The 21,002-nt window shown below is 40.7% G+C and overlaps 2 protein-coding genes across 14 annotated transcripts in view; one reads left to right on the top strand and one right to left on the bottom strand.

The window, feature by feature from the left end:
• SENP1 (SUMO specific peptidase 1) overlaps window positions 1–18,074 on the bottom strand; it is a 66,920-nt gene extending 48,846 nt beyond the window's left edge. For 2 of the 4 annotated variants that reach the window (XM_058433682.1, XM_032143892.2), the window contains exons 1-5: window positions 17,343–17,830; window positions 13,426–13,473; window positions 9,968–10,098; window positions 8,313–8,397; window positions 814–973 (exon numbers count right to left, since the gene is read on the bottom strand). In XM_058433682.1, the coding sequence (XP_058289665.1) occupies window positions 814–973; window positions 8,313–8,397; window positions 9,968–10,098; window positions 13,426–13,473; window positions 17,343–17,394 (476 nt within the window). In that variant the 5' untranslated portion in view covers window positions 17,395–17,830. Of the gene's footprint in view, window positions 1–813; window positions 974–8,312; window positions 8,398–9,967; window positions 10,099–13,425; window positions 13,474–17,342; window positions 17,831–17,968 lie in introns of those variants that run through there. The other 2 variants (XM_032143893.2, XM_058433684.1) reach the window with 2 other exon arrangements.
• The window catches only part of PFKM (phosphofructokinase, muscle), a 45,804-nt gene continuing 42,094 nt past the window's right edge, over window positions 17,293–21,002 (top strand). Inside the window, exons 1-3 of one of the 10 annotated variants that reach the window (XM_058433676.1) lie at window positions 17,863–18,078; window positions 19,287–19,377; window positions 19,999–20,121. In XM_058433676.1, the coding sequence (XP_058289659.1) occupies window positions 19,296–19,377; window positions 19,999–20,121 (205 nt within the window). In that variant the 5' untranslated portion in view covers window positions 17,863–18,078; window positions 19,287–19,295. Of the gene's footprint in view, window positions 17,361–17,862; window positions 18,253–18,415; window positions 18,489–19,286; window positions 19,378–19,998; window positions 20,122–21,002 lie in introns of those variants that run through there. The other 9 variants (XM_058433672.1, XM_058433678.1, XM_058433677.1 and 6 more) reach the window with 9 other exon arrangements.

The following is a 21,002-nucleotide window of genomic DNA, read 5'->3' as shown; positions in this document are numbered from 1 at the left end:
CTTTAATAATCCATGTAAGTTTTGTTAGACAGAGCTTATAAAGTTGGAATAACTAGGATAAAGTTCTCTGTGACTATCTTTTTTTTTTTTTTCTGAGATGAGGTCACTCTGTCACCCAGGCTGGAGCTATAGCGGCGTGATAGCTCACTGCAACCTCTGCCTCCCAGGTTCAAGCGATTCTCCTGCCTCAGCCTCCCAAGTAGCTGGGACTACACCACCATGCCTGGCTAATTTTTTTGTATTTTTAGTGGAGATGGGGTTTCACCATGTTGGCCAGGCTAGTCTGGAACTCCTGACCTCAGGTGATCCACCTGCTTCGGCCTCCCAAATTGCTAAGATTACAGGCACGAGTCACCGTGCCCGGCCTCTGACTCTTTATTTTCTAATATATAGAAGTAGCTTGGTCTACTTGACTAATGCCATAAGGTAGAGAACTGCTTTAGTTTAAGTCAGGTCTCTGCTCACATGACAGCTGTAAAATGTGTTTCTTTCCTGCTCAAATTGTGGAGATCAACTGATTTTCACTTTTAAGATTTGCAAGAGCCATATTGATCTTGAAGGCTCCCAATATTCTCATATCCACCAAGATTTACTTAAAATTCTCTCTTCTAGTAAGATTTGGCTATCATCAAAATTCAGCACTAAGTAAATGAGAAGCTGAAAATGTAAAATGGATTTGTTCATATCCTTAAGGTTTAAAGTCCAAAAATGGTATTACTCTTTTAAAATCCCAATGTAATAACTATCTACCTTTTAGTCACTTTCTCTTATATCTGAGGAAGGGCTTGAGAACTAAGATGACAAAATACCAACCTTGAGGTCTTTCGGGTTTCGAGGTAAAGACTTCGGCTGTTTCTTGATTTTTGTAAAGATGAGCTTGATGATGGAGTAGAATTTCTCCATTGGCCATTTGCACTCTGGCCAAAGGTTCTTAAATCGCCTGAGCCAAGAAAACTGTCTGAGGAAGGATTATCTAAAAAAATAAAAGTTTGAATAAATTAAACAAATTCTACAGGTGGTTCTCCTTATGACTGCAACCATTGTATTCCAAAGTAATGTGGCATATCACCATTTCTCTCATGGAAGAAAGATCCCAGTCTCAACTGCCAGTAAAGTCTGCAGTAGGGGAACTTCTACAAACTATAATTGATTCAGCCATACTAACCTGAAAATTGATGAAGGAGCTGAATCCTGCCACAGCCATGTGCCTTATCTGCATCAATGTGACTCCGTGGTGTCCACCAAAAGTCAACATTTTACCCCAACTATATCTTGCAAGCACTCCCAGGCCTGGGCCTGAAAGAAGGTAGGCCAGACCAGTAAGAAAGCAGGTGGGGGGCCAATGAGAATTGTAATTCAAATGAACAACAGTTATTGCTTACTAAGCAGCTAGTGTCACTTTCTTCATTTTAGTTACCATCTTCAAGACTCAGGTACTCTCTCAAAGAGCAGAGATAACCTAATTGCTGCTTATTCTGGTTGGCTTATGGCAAGGAATGACCCATCATATATATCTGGTTCTGGTATAATAATCTTCAGTCATCTAATGCCATAATAAAACATATTATTACTCCAATGTTCGCTACTACAATCAGATTAACTGAGAATTACTTATTATTTGAATTTTCTAACTTGTGGATTACAATCTGGGATATCAAAAACCTCCTGAAGTTTCAGCTAGGAGTGGTAGAATAATTTCTATACCCTCCTCTCCCTATCTGTAGAATTGGACAATTTTAAACAGCTCCCTCAAAATAACTTCAGACATTAAGTTATGGAACTCTAAGGAGCTCCAGTGAAAACACAAGAATAATAATTATCTATTTCTGGAATTTTTTTCTAATGCTGACATTATTTTGAAGATATTCTTTTAAAGCATATTACTATAGAACTTTTCACAATATTGTAAATTTATGCTATTAAAAATATTTAATGTATTTTTTGATGCTCTATCCAAACAGGAAGCCTTCCAAAATGTAATTTTGTGCTTCTGTAAGCTAATCAAGATGTCAGGATTTAGGATAATTAAGATAGGAAAAAAGAAGCAGTCAGGGCTGGTATTAGTACTTGTTAATTCAACAGTGGTGACCTTAGTATGATAATTAAAATAAGCTAATTTACTTTCAAAATGAATTGTAACTTTGTTCCTTTGTAATCAGTACCTATGCTTAGCATCTATCACTATAATTTTGAGGATAGAAACATGAGGCTAATGAAAATGAGTCTTAGTAAAGAACTAGAAAATTACTATACTTAAGTTTAAAGTTGTAACAGTAGAAATATTTGTCTCTCACACATTTTGGCTAAAATTTGATTAGGGCATGATCTAAATAGAGGTATCTATCTGAGGCATCGGTCTGTCAAAAATGCAAATTACCCTGACAGGTGTGAAATTTGAGACCAAGGATAAGTCAGAGTTGCATTCTCAATGGCATGTGACAGAGACTGCAGCTTTAAAATGCAAGGGGAAAAGCAGAAGATCAGGCAGTCTGTTTAAACAGAAAAAGGTGGTTCCAATCCCAATGAAATCACGGAATGGTGTTCTATTGCTGATGGGATCAAACAAAGCTAGACACAGACCAAGAGGAAACTACAGATACTGTTTTTGTTTGTTTGTTTGTTTTTGAGACAGGGTCTCACTCTGTTGCCCAGGCTGCAGTGTAGTGGCACAATCATAGCTCACTGCAGCCTCGAACTCCTAAGCTCAAGCAATCTTCTTGCCTCAGTCTCCCAAGTAGCTGGGATTACAGGTGCATACCATCATACATGCCTAATTTTTCTATTGTTTTGGAGAGGGAGGGTTTCACTGTGTTGCCCAGGCTGGAATCGAACTCCTGGCCTTAGGTGATACTCGCACCTGGGTCTCCCAAAGGCAAAGTACTGAAATAATACAGGTGAGCCACTGTGCCTGGCCACATATAGTGAGAGTTTAACATGATAGTCTGTCACCACTGATTTCTGTGAGAAATCAGAGTTACAAACACCACAAAAAAGATTACCTATTATGTGCACATACATACACACAAAACTAGGAGAAAATACACCAAAAATTTAATTGTGGTTATGTTCTAATGATAGAGTGATGGGTATTTTTCTACTTTTCTATACAAATTTTCTGCAGGGACAAGCAATACTTTTATGAATATAATAAACCATATTAAAAAAGAATGTGTCAAGACTGGGTGTGGTAGCTCACGCCTGTAATCCCAACACTTTGGGAGGCTGAGGCAGGTGGATCACCTCAGGCCAGGAGTTCAACACTAGCCTAGCCAGTATGGTGAAACCCGTCTCTACTAAAAATACAAAAAATTAGCCAGGCGTGGTGGCACACGCCTGTCGTCCCAGTTACTAGGGAGGCTGAGGCATGAGAATCACTTGAACCCGGGAGGCGGAAGTTGCTGTGAGCCAAGATCGTGCCACTGCACTCCAGCCTGGGCGACAGAGCAAGATCCTATCTCCAAAAAAAAAAAAAAAAAAAGAATGTGTCAGGTAACTACTTACTATGAAAGTAAATACTACCAGTTGTTCCTGTTAACTTTAGTTAAAATAATACCAGATGTTCAAATAATCTTACCTACCAAGTATCACTCTGGTAACCTAATGTAACATATTTTCCAAAGAGAAGACATTGATAATGATTCTAAGCATGAGCAAAATCATTTCTTTTCATCCTACTTTTCTCTGTTTAGGGTTAAACATTTTTTTTTTCTTGAGACAGGGTCTCCCTCTGTCCCCCATGCTGGAGTGCAGTGGCACCATCACAGCTCACTGCAGCCTTGACCGCGCAGGCTCAAGAGATGCTCCCACCTCAGCTTCCTCAGTAGCTGGGACTACAGGTACACGTTACCATGTTCAGGTAATTTATTTTTATTTTTTGTAGAGACAGGGTCTCAGTACGTTGCCTGCTGGTCTCAAACTCTTGGACTCAAGTGATACTCCCGCCTTGGCCTCCCAAAGAGCTAGGATTACAGGCGTGTAAAGTTTCACTGTAACAAAGTAAACTGTAACAAAGTTTTTAAAATTTTATTTTTAAAAAAATCAATGTTTTAAATACTCTAGTCCTAAGTGGATTGAGAGGCAGATTTTTAAAAAGCTTGATTTAGAGAAGTCAATCCAATAAAGCAATAAAGGAGAAGTTCCAGATCCTAGATCCTAAAGTTTGGGCCTTCCTGCTCATTTTCATCCTGGTGAAGGAGGGGACAGCAGGGTGAGAGAGAAGACAAATACCAATAAAGTCAGGATCAGCAGATTAAGGCAGGTAAACTGAGGGTCCGTGTCTAGCCCAATCAAGAGGTGAGGCACAAGGTAATGACCACTGCAGTCGATGTGGGGATTATCAGAAAAGAATATAGCCGAAGGAGAGAGCATAATTGGAATGAGTGTGGAAAGAGGAAGAAGTTTTTTTAAAGTCCATAGTAAAAAGTAGGTTTTAATTAAAGACTTCATTGTAAGAAAAAAGTATATATAGACAACTGACATTCAACAGATTTAAAATCCTGATTTTTAGAAAGTGATCTTTGATGTCTGTGACATGCCATAAGCTTGTTTGATCAGGGACTAGATGAGATTTGTTAAAGGCACAAATTTGAGTCCTCTGCTTCAAGCTGTGAGTAATTTAGCATCCCATTTCAGTATGACTTTATTATTCACTATTGTTATTCTGTAATCATCATCATATATAGAGTAACTGTTATAATTATTTTCTTCTCCAAAAAAAAGGTACTCAAGTGAGAGATGAAGCTTTTAGTGTAAGACTGTTGATATGGGAATCAACTTGTGGTATGAGGATAAACATAAGAAAAATATAACTCTCAACAATTACGTAACTGAGTAGAAAGCCAAGGAATCTGGCCAAATATTACATGAGGACTTAAGATAATCTTAGATATATTCTTGGTGAATATCAAGGGTTTACTGAAACTTAGAAGAAAAAAAGCTCTATATACCAATGCTTTTAAGTCATGTTATTAACAATAGCTGAAAATGGTAAGGGTAAATGTGCACCTAAACCATAAGGAAAATAATGAAGCAAATGAAGGCACACACCCATTATCCCAAATCAAATGCTTGAGTCCAGTTCTATATCCAAATTTAAAATTTTTGGAATTTTAGAAAGATAACTTGGTATATTAGGTAACACCTTCAAGTATAATCTGTAAGAGCACTCTGTAATCAAACATGTTATCTGCAGCAAAATGTGAAAATACTCATTTTTACAGAGATTTTAAAAAAGAAAAAATATAAACAGCTTCGTGTCAGTTCAAGTAGGTTTTGCCAAGGAATGAATTCAGGTCAGTTTTTTTTTTTTTTGGAGATGGAGTCTCACTGTGTCGCCCAGGATGGAGTGCAATGGCGCGATCTCCGCTCACTGCAACCTCCACCTCCTGGGTTCAAGCGATTCTTCTGCCTCAGCTTCCCAAGTAGCTGGGATTACAGGTGTCCTCCAACACACCCAGCTAATTTTTGTGTTTTTAGTAGAGACAGGGTTTCACCATGTTGGCCAGGCTGGTCTCGAATGCCTGACCTCCGGTGATCCACCTGCCTTGACCTCCCAAAGTGTTGAGATTACAGGCCTGAGCCATCGCACCCAGCCTCAGGTCAGGTTTTGAAGCCAAACGAGTTGTGAAAAAAAATTTTGGTTTTCAGAGGTTTTTGGATTTTGGAATTGCACATAAGGGACTGTGGATGTGCGTATCAATTCCATGAATTAGAAATGAGCAGAAAATGATAAAAAAAAAGAACATGTCGACAGATGAAAAACTGTAACTATTAGCCTGGACAACATGGCGAAACTCCGTCTCTACCAAAAAATACAAAAATTAGCTAGGCATGCTGGCATGTACCTGTAGTCCCAGCTACTCAGGGGGCTGAGGTGGGAGGATCACAGCCAGGAGGTGCAGATTGCAGTGAGCTGTCATTGTGCCACTGCACTCCAGCCTGGGCAACAGAGTGAGACCCTGCCTCAAAAAAAATTAAAATAAAAATACTGAGTTAAAAAAGATTACATGTGTCAAATCATGCAACGTGTATGAGGTATGTACACACAGATAATCAGAAGAGATCACAGAGACATGAGTTAAATAAGAGTTGAATGAGATGAGCTGCAGTGGCTCACACCTCTAATCTCAGCACCTTGGGAGGCCTAGGGAGAAGGATCACTTGAGCCCAGGAGTTTGAGACCCAGTCTGTGCAATACAGCAAGACCCTCATCTCTAGAAATAATTTTTTAAAACATTAGCCAGGCATGGTGGCATGTACCGAGTAGTCCCAACTACTCGGGAGACCGAAGCAGGAGAATCGCATGAGCCTAGGAGGTCAAGGTTGCAGTGAGCCGTGAACACGTCACCACACTCCAACCTGGGTGACAGAGTGAGACTCTGTCTCAAAAAAAAATTAAAAATAGGCCAGGCACAGTGGCTCATGCCTATAATCCCAGCACTCTGGGAGGCTGAGGCAGGTGAATCACCTGAGGTCAGGAGTTCGAGAACAACCTGGCCAACATGGCAAAACTCCATCTCTACTAAAAGTACAAAAATTAGCTGGGCATGGTGGCAGGCACCTGTAATCCTAGCTACTCGGGAGGCTGAGGCAGGAGAATTGCTTGAACCCAGGAGGTGGAGGTTGCAGTGAGCCAAGATTGCACGGAGCTAGACTCCATCTCAAAAAATAATAATAATAATAATTAAAAATAAATTAAAAATAAAACATTAGAATTGGGTTATGAGAAGGGAACTTTGAGTAGAATTTTCTATATAACTATTTATTATTAAGTAATTGTTTTTAACTTAAAGCAGAGATTCTATCCAATGGTAAATTGGCATATGAAATTATAAGCAAACAGCCTGAGTTCAAATGGAAATACTGATGATCTAATTTCATTAACCATTCAACTGTTCCTCCACCATTAATACTGACCTATCAAACCAGATTTCAGACTCTGTTCATCAAAAAGCCTTCTCAATAATAACGGTAGCAGAGTTACATTTTGAGAAAATTGATTGATTTTTCTATACAAATTATGCACACACTACGGAAGTCCAGTGCCCAGGGCAGATAAAGTATCACCCACCTAAATCACATTTAAATATGGTATGAATCTAAAAGAACATCATACTAACATCTTTTTAGGGAGGAGATCTCATCTTGCTGACAAAGAATCCTAAGGAAGCCAAATAACAAGAATAATTATTATCTAAATTCCATATTTATCATCCCAATTTATCCTTATAAAAACCCAGCCAGGTGCAGTGGCTCACACCTGTAATCCCAGCACTTTGGGAGGCAGAGCCAGGCGGATCACTTGAGGTTAAGAGTTCGGACCAGCCTGGCCAACATGGGTGAAACCCCGTCTCTACTAAAATTACAAAATTTAGCTGGGCGTGGTGGTGGATGCCTGCAATCCCAGCTACTGGGAAGGTTAAGACAGGAGAATTGCTTGAACCCAGGAGGCAGAGGTTGCAGTGAGCCGAGATCACACCACTGCACTTCAACCTGGGCAACACTGGGAGACTCCGTGTCAAAAAAAAAATCCTGCTGAGGCAGTTTCAATAGTATAACTAGTATTCCCATATTGTGGTAAGGCAAGGAGACTGAAGCATGAGGAGTAAAAAGACCTGGGAAGACTACTGTAATCTTCCTGAGTCCTACTGCCAAGAGGCTAACCAACAAAACTCTTAGTTTCTCAAGGCAGGGGCAGAAGACCCTTGGAAGTCCAAACCCTAGTAAGAGGGCAGATGATAAGTCAGGCAGGTCACAGGATAAGAACAGCCTAGAGAATGCTGACTTCTGTCATGGATCATAAGTTAAATAGAAAAGCCCTTGAATATGCAAGCATATGGCTGTGGCAGGTGCTAGACAGAAACATGTAGTTAACATTTCCTGCCCTGAAAGAAGGACAAGCTCAGGAAGAAATAAATTTTCAGGTTTCATGGTTTCAAGCGGAACAGAAATAAACTTGCTCTGTGATTTAAATTAATGCAAAACAAACACCCTTTACACACATCACATACACATATTCCCAAAAAAGGTCAAAAACAAAGTTGTATTGCCTTTTACAAATGGCATACTGGACAGTTAGTTTAGATTCTCAAAACACTTTCCCACTAGAAAACCAGTATTTGGATGAGACAAAATCAGTAAAGTATCATAGCAACCACATACACAGGAAAAGCCATTCAAATGATGTTTTAGTGAAGAAAATACCATCTTGTTTTTGACAATGTTTTTACTTTTGGAGATGATAAACATAAATGATATGCTATCAAGAAATCCAAAAGGTATAAAGTCCCTTGACTCCAAGTAATGTGACATACCTGAGTAATAGCTTGGATTATAAGCTGTGCTTCTTGTGGAACATGTAAAAGATCGGTCCAAATGTCCTTGCCTGGAAGATAAAATCTAAACAAAGCAGAAGATTTTTCTTAAGTCACATTTTTTTTTTTTTTTTTTTTTGAGACAAAGTCTCACTCTTGTTGCCCAGGCTGGAGTACACTGGCACAATCTCTGCTCACTGCAACCTCTGCCTCCTGAGTTCAAGTGATTCTCCTGCCTCAGCCTCCTGAGTAGCTGGGATTACAGGCACGTGCCATCATACCCGGCTAAGTTTTGTATTTTTAGTAGAGACAGGGTTTCACCATGTTGGCCAGGCTGGTCTCGAACTCCTGACCTCAGGTGATCCGCCCACCTCGGCCTCCCAAAGTGCTAAGATTACAGGCGTGAGCCACCGCGCCCGGCCATGTCACATTTTTTAACAATAAAATAAAAACACACACTAGGAAAAATATATAATTAAACAAGACTATAAGCCAGGTGCAGTGGCTCATGCCTATAATCTCAGCACTTTGCAAAGCCGAGGCAGAAGGATCACTTGAACCCAGGAGTTGAAGACTAGCCATGGACAACATGGAGAGACCCCATCTCTAAATAAAGACTATAGCAGAACTAAGACTATTTCAGAACTCAATATATTTACATATTATACATATTAATACTACATACTAATAAGAAAGAAAAACACATAGGCAATCTAATGAAATAATTCAGGCTTCAAGGAAAAAAAAGGCAAAATATCTGTTATACAATTTAATTCAAAGAATGTTCACTAGAAGGTAAATACATATCTAGTACATCCTGTCTGAAAGCCATTTATAACACATATTAAAAAGGCTGAGAAAAATCAATCTGGTTTTGGTTCTTTTGATAACTTTACAGAGATAGTTCTTAATCAGAGGTGGTGCTGTATCATGAGTACATATCTGGAAATGTGTGGATATATATTAACTATTAAAACGATTATGGGGGGAGGTGGATGCTACAGGAATTTAGTGCCTAGGACTCACGGATGCTAAACATCCTACTATAATTAGGAAAGATTCACACATCAAAGAATGATCTCATCCAAATTACTAATGGCTTTCCTATTGAAAAAGACTGCTTTATTAATAGTGCTCCCCACACTTTCATATGCATATAAATCAAATGAGGATGTTTTTAAAATATAAATTCTGATTCAGTGATATGAGGTAAAGCCTGACAGTCTGCATTTCTATCAAGCTCCCAAGTAATGTTGATGCTGCTGGTCCCGAACTAGACCTTGAGAAACCAGGCATTATAGCACAGACATCTCAGAGCTGCTGTATATTTTCACATTTCTCCCCCATTTAATGCTCAGCAATTTTAGGTGCTAGTTTAAAAGAACACTGATCTGCGTATAAGTAATCTTAAAATTCAGAGGAACAATGAGTTTTCTAAAAGGTACCATTCTCAAAGAACTCATACGTAGCCTATTTTGTCTTAACTTCCTTGTCTTAATTTTAATATATAGAGAATTCCAAACACTAAAATTACTGATTCTAAAAAGTTTATATCTCTGCTTGTATTTTTGAGTATGGCATTTAAACTACATAAGATGAAAACTTATGATGAGCCCAAATAATTAATTAATTAAAGGAAGAAAATTGCTCCTAACCTGCTGGTCAGAAAGTGAAAGCTGGTCCTCTGGAAAACCTGTTTGTGGCAGGAGATGGGTTTTGAATACGGAGTTGTGGTTCACTAAAGTCACTTCTCCAGCATCCATCCTCATCCTATCAGCAATATCATCTGGGGAGAGAGTCTGGATTAGTTCAAGTCACATAATTCTTCAATAACGTTTTTCCTATGAACCAATCTTTTCACCTAATAAAAACAATTCCCACCCAGGCATGGTGCCTCATGCCTGTAATCCCAGCTCTTTGAGAGGCTGAGGCAGGAGGATTTTTTTGAGGCCAGAAGTTCAAGATCTATCTAGGCAACATAGTAAGACCCTGTCTCTACAAAAAAATTTAAAAATTAGCCAGCAGGTCAGCTGTGGTGGCTCACACCTGTAATCCCAGCACTTTGGGAGGTCAAGGCAGGCGGATCACGAGGTCAGGAGTTCGAGACCAGCCTGGCCAACATGGTGAAACCCCGTCTCTACTAAAAATACAAAAATTAGCCAGGCATGGTGGCGGGTACCTGTAATCCCAGCTACTCGGGAGGCTGAGGCAGGAGAATTGCTTGACCCTGGGAGGCAGAGGTTGCAGCGGGCCAAGATTGTGCCATTGCACTCCAGTCTGGGCAACAAGAGCAAAACTCCAGCTCAAAAAAAAAAAAAAAAGTTACCCAGCCAATGTGGCACGTGTCTGTAGCCTCAACCACTTGGGAAGCTGAGGCAAGAGGATTGCCTTGAGCCCATGAGTTCAAATTTACAGTGAACTATCATCACACCACTGCACTCCAGCCTGGGGGACAGAGGGAGACCTCATGTCTAACAATAATAATAAAAAAAGACAAAAAAGAACTTGAAGAACAACTCTGCAATAAAATAAAATCTTTCATAGCTAACCAATGGCAAAAATCTCATATTGTCATTGTCAAAAGAGGTCCATGTGCAGAAATTGGCTCATTTGGAATTAATTGAGGCCATCTACCAAACAGTTCAAAACTTGTACACATATAAAAACAGCTTAATTTAAAGCTTTAAAAATAACAAGACCAGGCAAGGTGGCTCACACCTGTAATACTAGCACTTTGGGAGGCTGAGGCAGAGAAATGGCTTGAGCCCAGGAGTTCGAGACCAGCCTGGGCAGTATGGCAAAATCTCGTCTCTATTAAAAAACAAAACATTAGCCAGACATGGTGGTGCATGCCTGTAGTCCCAGCTACTCAGGAAGCCGAGCTGGAAGGATACTCTGAGCCTGGGGAGGTCAAGGCTACAGTGAGCCATGACAGAGTCACTGCACTCCAGCTTGGGCGACAAAGTGAGACCCTGTCTCAGAAAACAACAACAACAAAGAAAAACACAAACAAAAAACAAAAATGCTCCCAAAAGAAACTTTTTAAATATTTTAACTACAGAAAAAATTTTAAATATAAAAAAATTGGGGGAAAAAATTCACCATTCAGTAACACACACTGTTAACACTGGTTCATTTCCTGTTTTAACACAAAAAAGTGCTTTAAGAAGTAATCCACCTGCCAGGTGTGGTGGCTCACACCTGTAATCCCAGCACTTTGGGAGGCTGAGGTGGGTGGATCACTTACTTGAGTCCAGGAGTTTGAGACCAGCCTGGCTAACATGGCAAAACCCCATCTCTACTAAAAATACACCAGGCATAGTGGCACATGCCTGTAATCCTAGCTACTTGGGAGGCTGAAGCATGAGAATTGCTTGAAACCGAGGCGGAGGATAGAGTGAGCCAAGATAGCACCACTGCACTCCAGCCTAGGCAAGAGAGTGAGACTCTGTCTCTAATAATAATAATAATCTTCCTGAAAATTTTTTTAAAAGCATGATTTTATTCATATTGGTCTTAACAGGTATCAGCTCAATAACTATAATATCATGGCAGAATTTTACTTTAGAACCATTTTTGATACCTTTGTTACTATAGAAGAGCTAGAATAGAAGCAATAAAGGTAACAGAATTCAATGACTTACACTGATATCAGCAATGAGAGAAAATGGAAACAAATGAACAAGGAAGGAGAAGGCAGACTAAGGAAAAGGAAAAGACAGAATAGAGAGAAAGCTAATGTGAATGTAAAAGGAACATATGTATGGGATATTATAAGATCTAAGTGTATAGATTTTTCAACTTATTCCTAAATTAGCTACTAGTCCTGACCTTATATTGATCCCCTTAACAGACATAAAGTACTATAAATGAAATAGTGAAAAATGTCCTAATCACAATTAATTCTCAGTAATGCTAAATGAAATAGAATATTTACATTAATTAAATTATTTATCATTTAGAAGTCAGTATAACATAGTACTAAGGAATAAGAACTCTTGGCTGGGCGCAGTGGCTCAACCCTGTAATCTCAGCACTGTGGGAGGCCAAGGCAGGCGGATCACATGAGGTCAGGAGTTCAAGACCAGCCTGGCCAACATGGCGAAACCCCATCTCTACTGAAAATACAAAAATTAGCTGGATGTGGTGGCGCACGCATGTTTGTAATCCCAGCTACTCGGGAGGCTGAGACGGGGGATTGCTTGAACCCAGGAGGCAGAGGTTGCAGTGAGCTGAGATCATACCACTACATTCCAGCCTGGGTGACAGAGTGAGACTCTGTCTCAAAAGAAAAAAAAAAAAAAAAAAACAAGAACTCTAGAAAACTCTAGAACCAGAGTGCCTAGGTTTAAACCCTGGCTCTGCCAGTTATAGTACATGACTCTAGGCAAGCTTCTTAACTTCTGTGTCTCAGTTTCCTTGTGATATAATAGGGATAATAACAGTAACCTACTTGGTAGGTACTATTAGGTACCCTTGTAAGATGGTTATAAGGATTAAATGAACTAATATATTTTAAATACTTAGAACAGGGTCTAGTACACAGTAAATGTTTGCTAGGGTATACTTGGCTTTTTCAATACAATCAATGAGATAATACTCCTAAATGAGCACATAAACAACATTCTAACCAAAAGATAATTACGTGGGCTGGGCACGGTGGCTCATGCCTGTAATCCCAGTACTTCGAGAGGCCGAGGTGGGCGGATCACCTGAGGTCACGAGTTTGAGACCAGCCTGGCCAACATGGCAAAACCCCATCTCTACTAAAAATACGAAAATCAGCCAGACGTGGTGGCACATGCCTGTAATCCCAGCTACTTAGGAGCCTGAGGCAGGAGAACCGCTTGAACCCAGCAGACAGAGGTTGCAGGGAGCTGAGATCGTGCCACTGCACTCCAGCCTGGGTGACAGAGCAAGACTACGTTTCAAAAATAATAATAATAATAATTTTGTTTGGTATATAGTATTACATAATTAGGATTAAAATTTCTCTTAAAATTATTATTAAGCACAAAGATACAAATACTGAAAATATTAGGAAAACCCATTCTTTCACTACAGCTTAACCAATGAAAGTAGCTAAAAGGATTCAACAACTAGTTAGTCTTACCCATTTCAAGTCTTTTCACATCACTGACTTTAGCAAAGATACAAAGTCCTATAAAAGAAGACACAAAACAGAAAAATTACATACTGAAACACCTACTTCACTTAATTTTGGAAGGTGCAACCACTAGAAGTGACATTTGTTTGTGTTCTTAGTGGAGAAAAATCTAAGGTGGTAAAGAGTTGACTTGATGGGAAAAGAGTAAAAACTAAAACTAGCTTGACGTACTTCCAAACATTTCTGCAACCTGTGCCACATTAAACAGCAATTACAGACTACATGCAGAATCACAGAACATTAAAGCAAGAGGCAAGTTGGGAGCGCCAACCCTTAAGAGACTGAGTGGTTTGCATAAAGTCATAATGTTAGCAACTACACTGAAATTATAACCTAGAAATTCTTCCCAATCCACTGTTCTATTACCTCATGCTAAATCACTTCATAAACAAGTGACAGACTTTGTGATGGTCCTATTAAGACTTTTCTTCCATGTCTTACACAGTGGCCTGATACTCTAATGACAATCAAGAACTACTCTAGAGTAGTACAAAGTATTTCCCCCAACATCATCATCAAACTGCTACAAACCAAAGCCCCTTTGCCTATATAAAAATTACTGTCTCCTCTGATGTATCCACTTTTTCCACAAAATAAAGATGTTAAAAACAAAACTGCTGGCCGGGTGCAGTGGCTCACGCCTGTAATCCCAACACTTTGGGAGGCCGAGGAGGGCGGATCACTTGCGGTCAGGAGTTGGAGGCCAGCCTAGCCAACATGGTGAAAATCCATCTCTACTAAAAATACAACAATTAGCCCTGTGTGGTGGTGCGTGCCTGTAGTCCCAGCTACTCAGGAGGCTGAGACAGGAGAATTGCTTAAACCCAGGAAGCAGAGGTTGCAGTAAGTCAAGATCACGCCACTGCACTCCAGCCTGGGCGACAGAGCAAGACTGTCTCAAAAAACAAAAACAAAAACACAACCAAACTGCTTGGAACTAGGTTAATAAACATATCCTCGGCACATATGGTCTTGGCAGATTTCCAAGAGGAGGAGACTACTAGGGATGGTAATAGTCACATCTATATATATTTATAATCTTATAACCATATTTTTTTAAAATATTAAGCACTTCATCAACCACATAGCAATACTAGGGCTTCAATGTATTCATGAGGCTGGATGATGATAATAGGCATTCTTTGTGGTCACAATAATGAAAGTCACACAAAGGAAGGCAGCTTAAAGTTTTCTTGGCCACTTGACCACGCCACTGCACTCCAGCCTGGGCGATAGGGCAAGGCTCCGTCTCAAAAAAAAAAAAAAAAAGTTTTCTTGGCATAGCTATAGACTAAGCAGAGTAATTATCTGATTACCTAGTCTTGCCAGGAAGGATCCCTAAAGAATTTAAGCCTTAGATTTAGGCTTCAAATATATTTCCAAATGCTCAACTTAAAAGGCTTCTTTACTAAAAATTCTTCAGGTTATTCTTTCCCCTTCTTTCTTCTTTAATAGAGTAGACTCCCTTGGGTTCCAGATTAAGGGGGAAAAAATCTTATCAACCAATACATTAGCAACACTTTTTTGATATTTTAAAGTTGCTTCATAATTGTCATTACTAGCCTTTTTAAAATTATTATTAAGAAGAATGCCAACTTAAAAGCTTGGTGCCCAATAGAATAATCCCATGTTAATTTCCTTGCATTTTGTTGAGATAAATACGAAGAGAAAAGGAAGCTAGAAATTCAAAGAATTTTACCGATTATATCCAGAGAGGTTAAGTGACTTGCCTGAAATCACACAGATGGGGCAAAAAGCAGACAAGAATCCATGTATCCTGACTCCAGGGCAAATGCACATTTCAAACATCATACAACTTCAAATCCTTTAACACAACCTCAAAGATTCATACACACTGGCAATTTAAAAGTAATCCCTCACTAACCCTGGGGAATCCACACTGATTTATAATTTTAAATAATTAAAACCCCACATTTATATTTTAATACAAATACATCCAGCTTCTTCAGTGTGCTTATGGTACATTCTTTTAGCCACTTGCAGTTACATTGAGAAAAGGAATATTTTACCCCAAGATTCTCCATGAAAATGTTGGATCTGGAACCTCTGATGCCACCAAATTCACGCAACTGTAAAAATGTTTTCTTTTTTAAAAAATGATTCTAATAATTCATTTCCTAGTATACACTGGTCATGTAATTTACTGAAAGAACATAAGCTGTTACAGATACTCAGATGAAGTCAGGTTAGTAGTGGAACACAAGATAATGGGAAATCTGAAAGAACAAAAAAGATCACAGTCTTGACAACTGCGGTGAAACATTTACAACCTTACACATATGCAAAGAGGGGATTATGAAAGACAATGTTTAGGGCTGCAAGGAAGTTACCAGAAAATATATATTGAGGCCGGGCACAGTGGCTCACACCTGTAATCCCAGAATTTTGGGAGGCCGAGGTGGGCGGATCACGAGGTCAGCAGTTCAAGACCGGCCTGGCTAACATGATGGAACCCTGTCTCTACCAAAAATACAAAAATTAGCCAGGTGTGGTGGCAGGCGCCTATAATCCCAGCTACTCGGGAGGCTGAGGCAGGAGAATCGCTTGAACCCGGGAGGCGGCGGTTGCAGTGAGCCAAGATCACGCCATTGCACTCCAGCCTGGGTTAAAGAACGAGACTCCGTCTAAAAAAAGAAAACACACACACACACACACACACACACACATATATATATATATATAGAGAGAGAGAGAGAGAGAGAGGGAGAGAGAGACAGAGAGAGAGAGACGCAATGTTAGCTTTATCCAGGACCAAGATGTGGTTAGAATAATTTATGATATAAGAAGGGTGTGAAAGCAATCATGTGAAATCACCCTTTTCCCAGTTCTGAAAAACAATTATGTGTACAACAGTTTGTACTATATCGTCATGTGTTTGAGGTTAGTTCTTCCCCTCTATTTTTACATGTAAAAATCTCTCCCAATCAGATTCTAACACCTTAAACACCTTAACACTCTAACGCCGTAAACCCTACGCCCTAAACCCTAAGTATTCAAATTCTTTCATATACATTCATCTACTGCGCACCGACTATGTGCATTAAGAAAGGGTCCCTGCCACTGAGCAGCTCACTGTCTAGCAGAGAAAGCCAGATCCACAAACAGGTACCGCAAGACAGTAGAGCTGGTACAACCGATAGAAGATGTAGAAGTTGGGAAGAAAAGGACAGAGTTCCAAAGCAATAGTCAACAACTGCATTCCCTTAGCCAGAAGTAGCAGAACCTGTTTTTGTACCCATCCACTCCCTCTAGACAACTCATTAGATGAGTGATATGAAGACCATCTTTGCAGTTGGGATAATTAATTGAAGTCAGTTAAAAATGAATAAGCCTTCCTAAAAGGGACTAGAGAGGAAAAATAAAGGGTGGTGGAGTGTAAACTGGAAGTAGGTTAAGGGATCATGCTTACAGAGAAGCTTAAAGTTGCCCTGTAACTGTAATTTCAAAGTCAGGGTAATCTGTATTTCAACATGAGTCCTTAACACAAATGATTTTTATGAAGAATAAAGATTTAGAAGATGATGTGATCTAATCCATCCAGAATAACCAATTATAACAAAGACCCTCAGTCAAATAGTTGGTAGTAGATAAAAGGCTTTACATGAATATTACAAGAATCACCACCACTCCAAATATAATAAGTGTACCAAATATGAAGTAAAATGACTTTAACAAGGCTGACTTGAAAGTGATAAAGGAGCAAGTTATTGCCAACCAGATAGTGGAAATACTGCACAGGCACCGATAAACAGAAATCACCAAGCTCAAGGAAGGAGAAACGAGGCATATATCCAGAGATCACGTTAGGGTGCACCAAGAAAGAGACGGTTCAAGGGAATTACCAGGAGGCGATGAGCCAGGTAAGCAAATTGTGGCAGTTAAGGGGATTTTCATAACCTGAGCAGGAGGGTCCAGACGTTTCTTTCTGGTGGTGGCACTAGCGATATCACATCTCAGGGAGATACCACAGAGTAGGAGAGTTGGAGAAATGTTTACGTGAGACGCAGAAGTAGTCAGGAAATATCACTCGGGTCTCAAGGAAGGCGGGAGATGAAGCCGGTACCACAGAAAGCCGAGCTTCCCGGTGAAAACAGCTCTCCCCAGAGGAGACCCTGCTCTGGCGGGAAAGCCCTGTAATCGCAACCGGCCTTTCCCCAAGTACGGCTGGGCGCTGGGATGGGGCCTGCTGTAACGGCAGGGAAACGGTCTCTCCGCGGCCCAAGAGAGAGAGACCAGAAGGAACGGCCTCAGGTAGCCTAACGGCCACCGGCGGCCACAGCGCGGCCACCGGACAGCAGGGGGGAGGGGAGGTGGTCCCAGGGGGCGGGGCAGAGGAAAAGGCGCCGGCCCCACAGTGCTTCCCGCTTCCGCCCAGTCCAGCCCGGGCCGGCGGACCGGGTCCGACACAGTCTCCTGGACCAGGCTCCCTCCATCCTCACCCCTCCCCCAGCTTCCCGCCGCCACTCACCGAACCGGAACCGGCTGCCATGCGAAGGGGTTTCCGGCCGGGCGCGGAACGCAAAACCCGGGAACCGCCGCGAACCGGAATAGCCTTCACAGCACCGGAAGAGTCGCTAGGTGGCTGCAGAGGAGGGGGCTGGGGCAGGAGGTCAAAGAACAGAGTTAAGGACCAGTGGGGCGCCTGCGCGGTATGGCGAGGCCCGAGAAGCGAAGGGAGCATTTAAGACTAGTCGTAATTTCTCAGTACCCTTTTCAGTCTGGGCTTTTTCGCTTTCTCGTACTCGGAATACTGTTAGTGAGCCCTTCGTCCTATGCTTTTCTCTGTTCCCTCTGCTCCCTTACCCGCCGCCTTCTGGTTCCGCACGGCGAGTTTTGCTTGCGTTCCAGTTTCCATGGCAGCTTTTCGCGGTGGCCCTAAATCTGCGGAAACCTGTGGCTTCCCCCGACAGATAGGGACCTGAGATCTAAATCGATCTCAGGCTATCTCGTGTTTTATTGAGAATCACAGAACGTTAGTGCTTGTAGAGGTTATTGGAGATATTTTAGTCTTACCAGGTTCAGAGAAGTGAAGTGATTTCCCAAAGGTTTTAAGTGCACGGCCCATCTAGGACTAGGAAACAAGTTTCTTAACTTGCAGTCCTATACTCTGCACCACCTCATACTTGATTGACCAGTCAGCAAACAAACACAGAAAAAAAGCAACTTGACGGATTAGGCTAGACTCTGGCAAGATGTAGAACCTTCCAGAACTCTGGAGGAATTTGAAACAGGCAGAGCTGTGAGGAAAGCTTTTGGGAGCCAACTAGAGATCTGCTTTTCTGGGTAGAGATAGAGAAGGACCCAAGAATCACCTCTGACCTCTAAAGGGCTTTGTTGTACCTGGGACACATTGATTAACCTGGAATCTGCCATACTTTCTAAGAGAACATAATGGGAAGAAATATGTTTGTTCATTCAGGCTTTTTGTCAAGCACCTCAGCTTGGCAGGCCTCTGGATCCAGGCCCTGTAGAAGTCTTAGAGAAATGCCCTTAGTAGGTCCTTTACACCCAGATCACAGCCACAGGCACAGTCTGAGCTCAGACTTGAAGAAGGGCAGTTTCTGGAGGCCCCCAGCCTTGCTGATCCTCTCAGCAGCTTGCTGAGTTCAGGGGATTCTGCCCTGTCAAATACATCAAAGTAGATTATTTGTATTGCCTCATGCTGATCCTTTTATATTGTCAAGTCCTAAGGCCTAGTAGTAATGAGCGTAGCTGGTCTATGTCAGTCACTGACATCTTATTTCACAACTCTGTTCGTTTGGATTAAACTCTGTCTCTATTTCTAGGAGGCAGCCATGCATAAAGACGAGTTTCATCTGAAATTTTTCATGTGTGTGATTCAATCTCGCCAGTTAGTCAGGACTCCTCAGAGAACAGGTACCATTGTCTCCTGATCACACTCCAGTGACAGAGAATGGGTTCTCTCACAAGAAGTCTAAATACAGGATGTGAGGCTTTCTAGTGTAAATACGGATTTTAGGGGTCAGCTGACCTTGTTTATCGCATTCTCACTTTGATAAAATATTGATCACTGAGTCGTGTATTTTCCAGGTAAGATTTTGACCTGGTTTGTTGCGATAGACGCCAGGCAGATAAGGAGGACTTGAGAGTTGAGGGGGGAACAAAATTTATCCCATGAGCTGGTCATCGATTTCTGTGTTGTTACGTGAATTACTTCGACCAGTCTGGGCTCATCTGTGGGAATCGTTATTGTCATTATAACTGACACTCCAAAACTATCAGATAAATCAAGCCTTAAGGAAAAATGGCCTTCTCATCCACCCCACCTCAAAGTATCTAGTTATATGTTCTGCTTTTCCCCCATGTATGTCAAGGGAATAGAATCTTTTTGAGGTACATCGCTTCTCTAATTTTTCACTGGATTTTTGGAAAGAAAGCCCTGGACAGCTCAGAGTCATAGGGAAAATGGAAGGGAGCAAGGAACACTCCCTTCCCTGAATCCCACCTTGAGGGTGACCTAAAGCTATTGTTTCTCAGCTGGGGAAGCTTCTACTTCCAGCATGCTCATACCAAGGCCACCACCAAAGACAGACATCTTGAAGAGTCTAGATACTATGGATGATCCAGACACCGTGGGAAGCATACCTGTTTTCAAAACTGGTGAGGCATGTGGGTCAACGGCGAGAAGTGTTCAAAGGAATATGGGAAAGTGAAAGTTGTATGCATAGTATTATCAATCAGGGTAGGCCTACTAAAGCTGAAATATAAGTTAAGACCCAAGGGGGAAAGTCTGTGTGTGTGTGAAACAGAGAGAGAGAGAAAGAAAGAGAAAGAGGGATGGGGAGGGAAAGGAAGAAGGGAGAGGGGTGGGGATGGATCATCTGGGAAATTGTAGGGAAATGGACACTTCTCTCTATGCAGAATAACTTAATTTGGTCAATATTAAATCAGTTGGCTCATAACTGTAAACTACTAATCTGGTTTATCCTATTGTCAGCATCCTTGATATATAAATATGTGAAACTTTAAAAAGTCGACTAAATGAGTTCTTATTTTACAAAATGATTCTAAATATTGTAAAAAATTTTCATCTTAGGAAACCATTTAATAATAGATTTCTCATGTATATTTTAAATACTGTTCAATTCACAGGCAATTTATATGAAGCTTCAGAAACACATCTATGGGTTTCATCTCAACTTAAATATATCTATATTGGAGTCAATTCACTGGAAACCTTTATTGAGTTCCCGCTATTTGCCCAATAATATACTAGAAATGATAGGTTATAAAACATATGTATAAGACATATCCTTGCCATTGCCCCAGTAGCTTACAGTTTGGAAATGCCTTAGCGATTATTTAGCCCAACTCTCTTACATTTTCAGAAGGAACTCAGGACTAAAAGGTTTTCCTCGGAAAGTTAATAATTTCATTAAAGTAACAACTCCTAGCACTTATGAAATATATATCAATATTTAGCCATATTTTTTGAGCACTCACTATTTGAAATCATTGGGCTAGACTCTGTAGGAAATGAG

Source organism: Hylobates moloch, unplaced genomic scaffold, assembly GCF_009828535.3.
Source record: "Hylobates moloch isolate HMO894 unplaced genomic scaffold, HMol_V3 SCAFFOLD_22, whole genome shotgun sequence".
Taxonomy (NCBI): domain Eukaryota; kingdom Metazoa; phylum Chordata; class Mammalia; order Primates; family Hylobatidae; genus Hylobates; species Hylobates moloch.
Note: the sequence above shows the minus strand (reverse complement) of the source record. Positions and strands in the feature narration are given on the sequence as shown.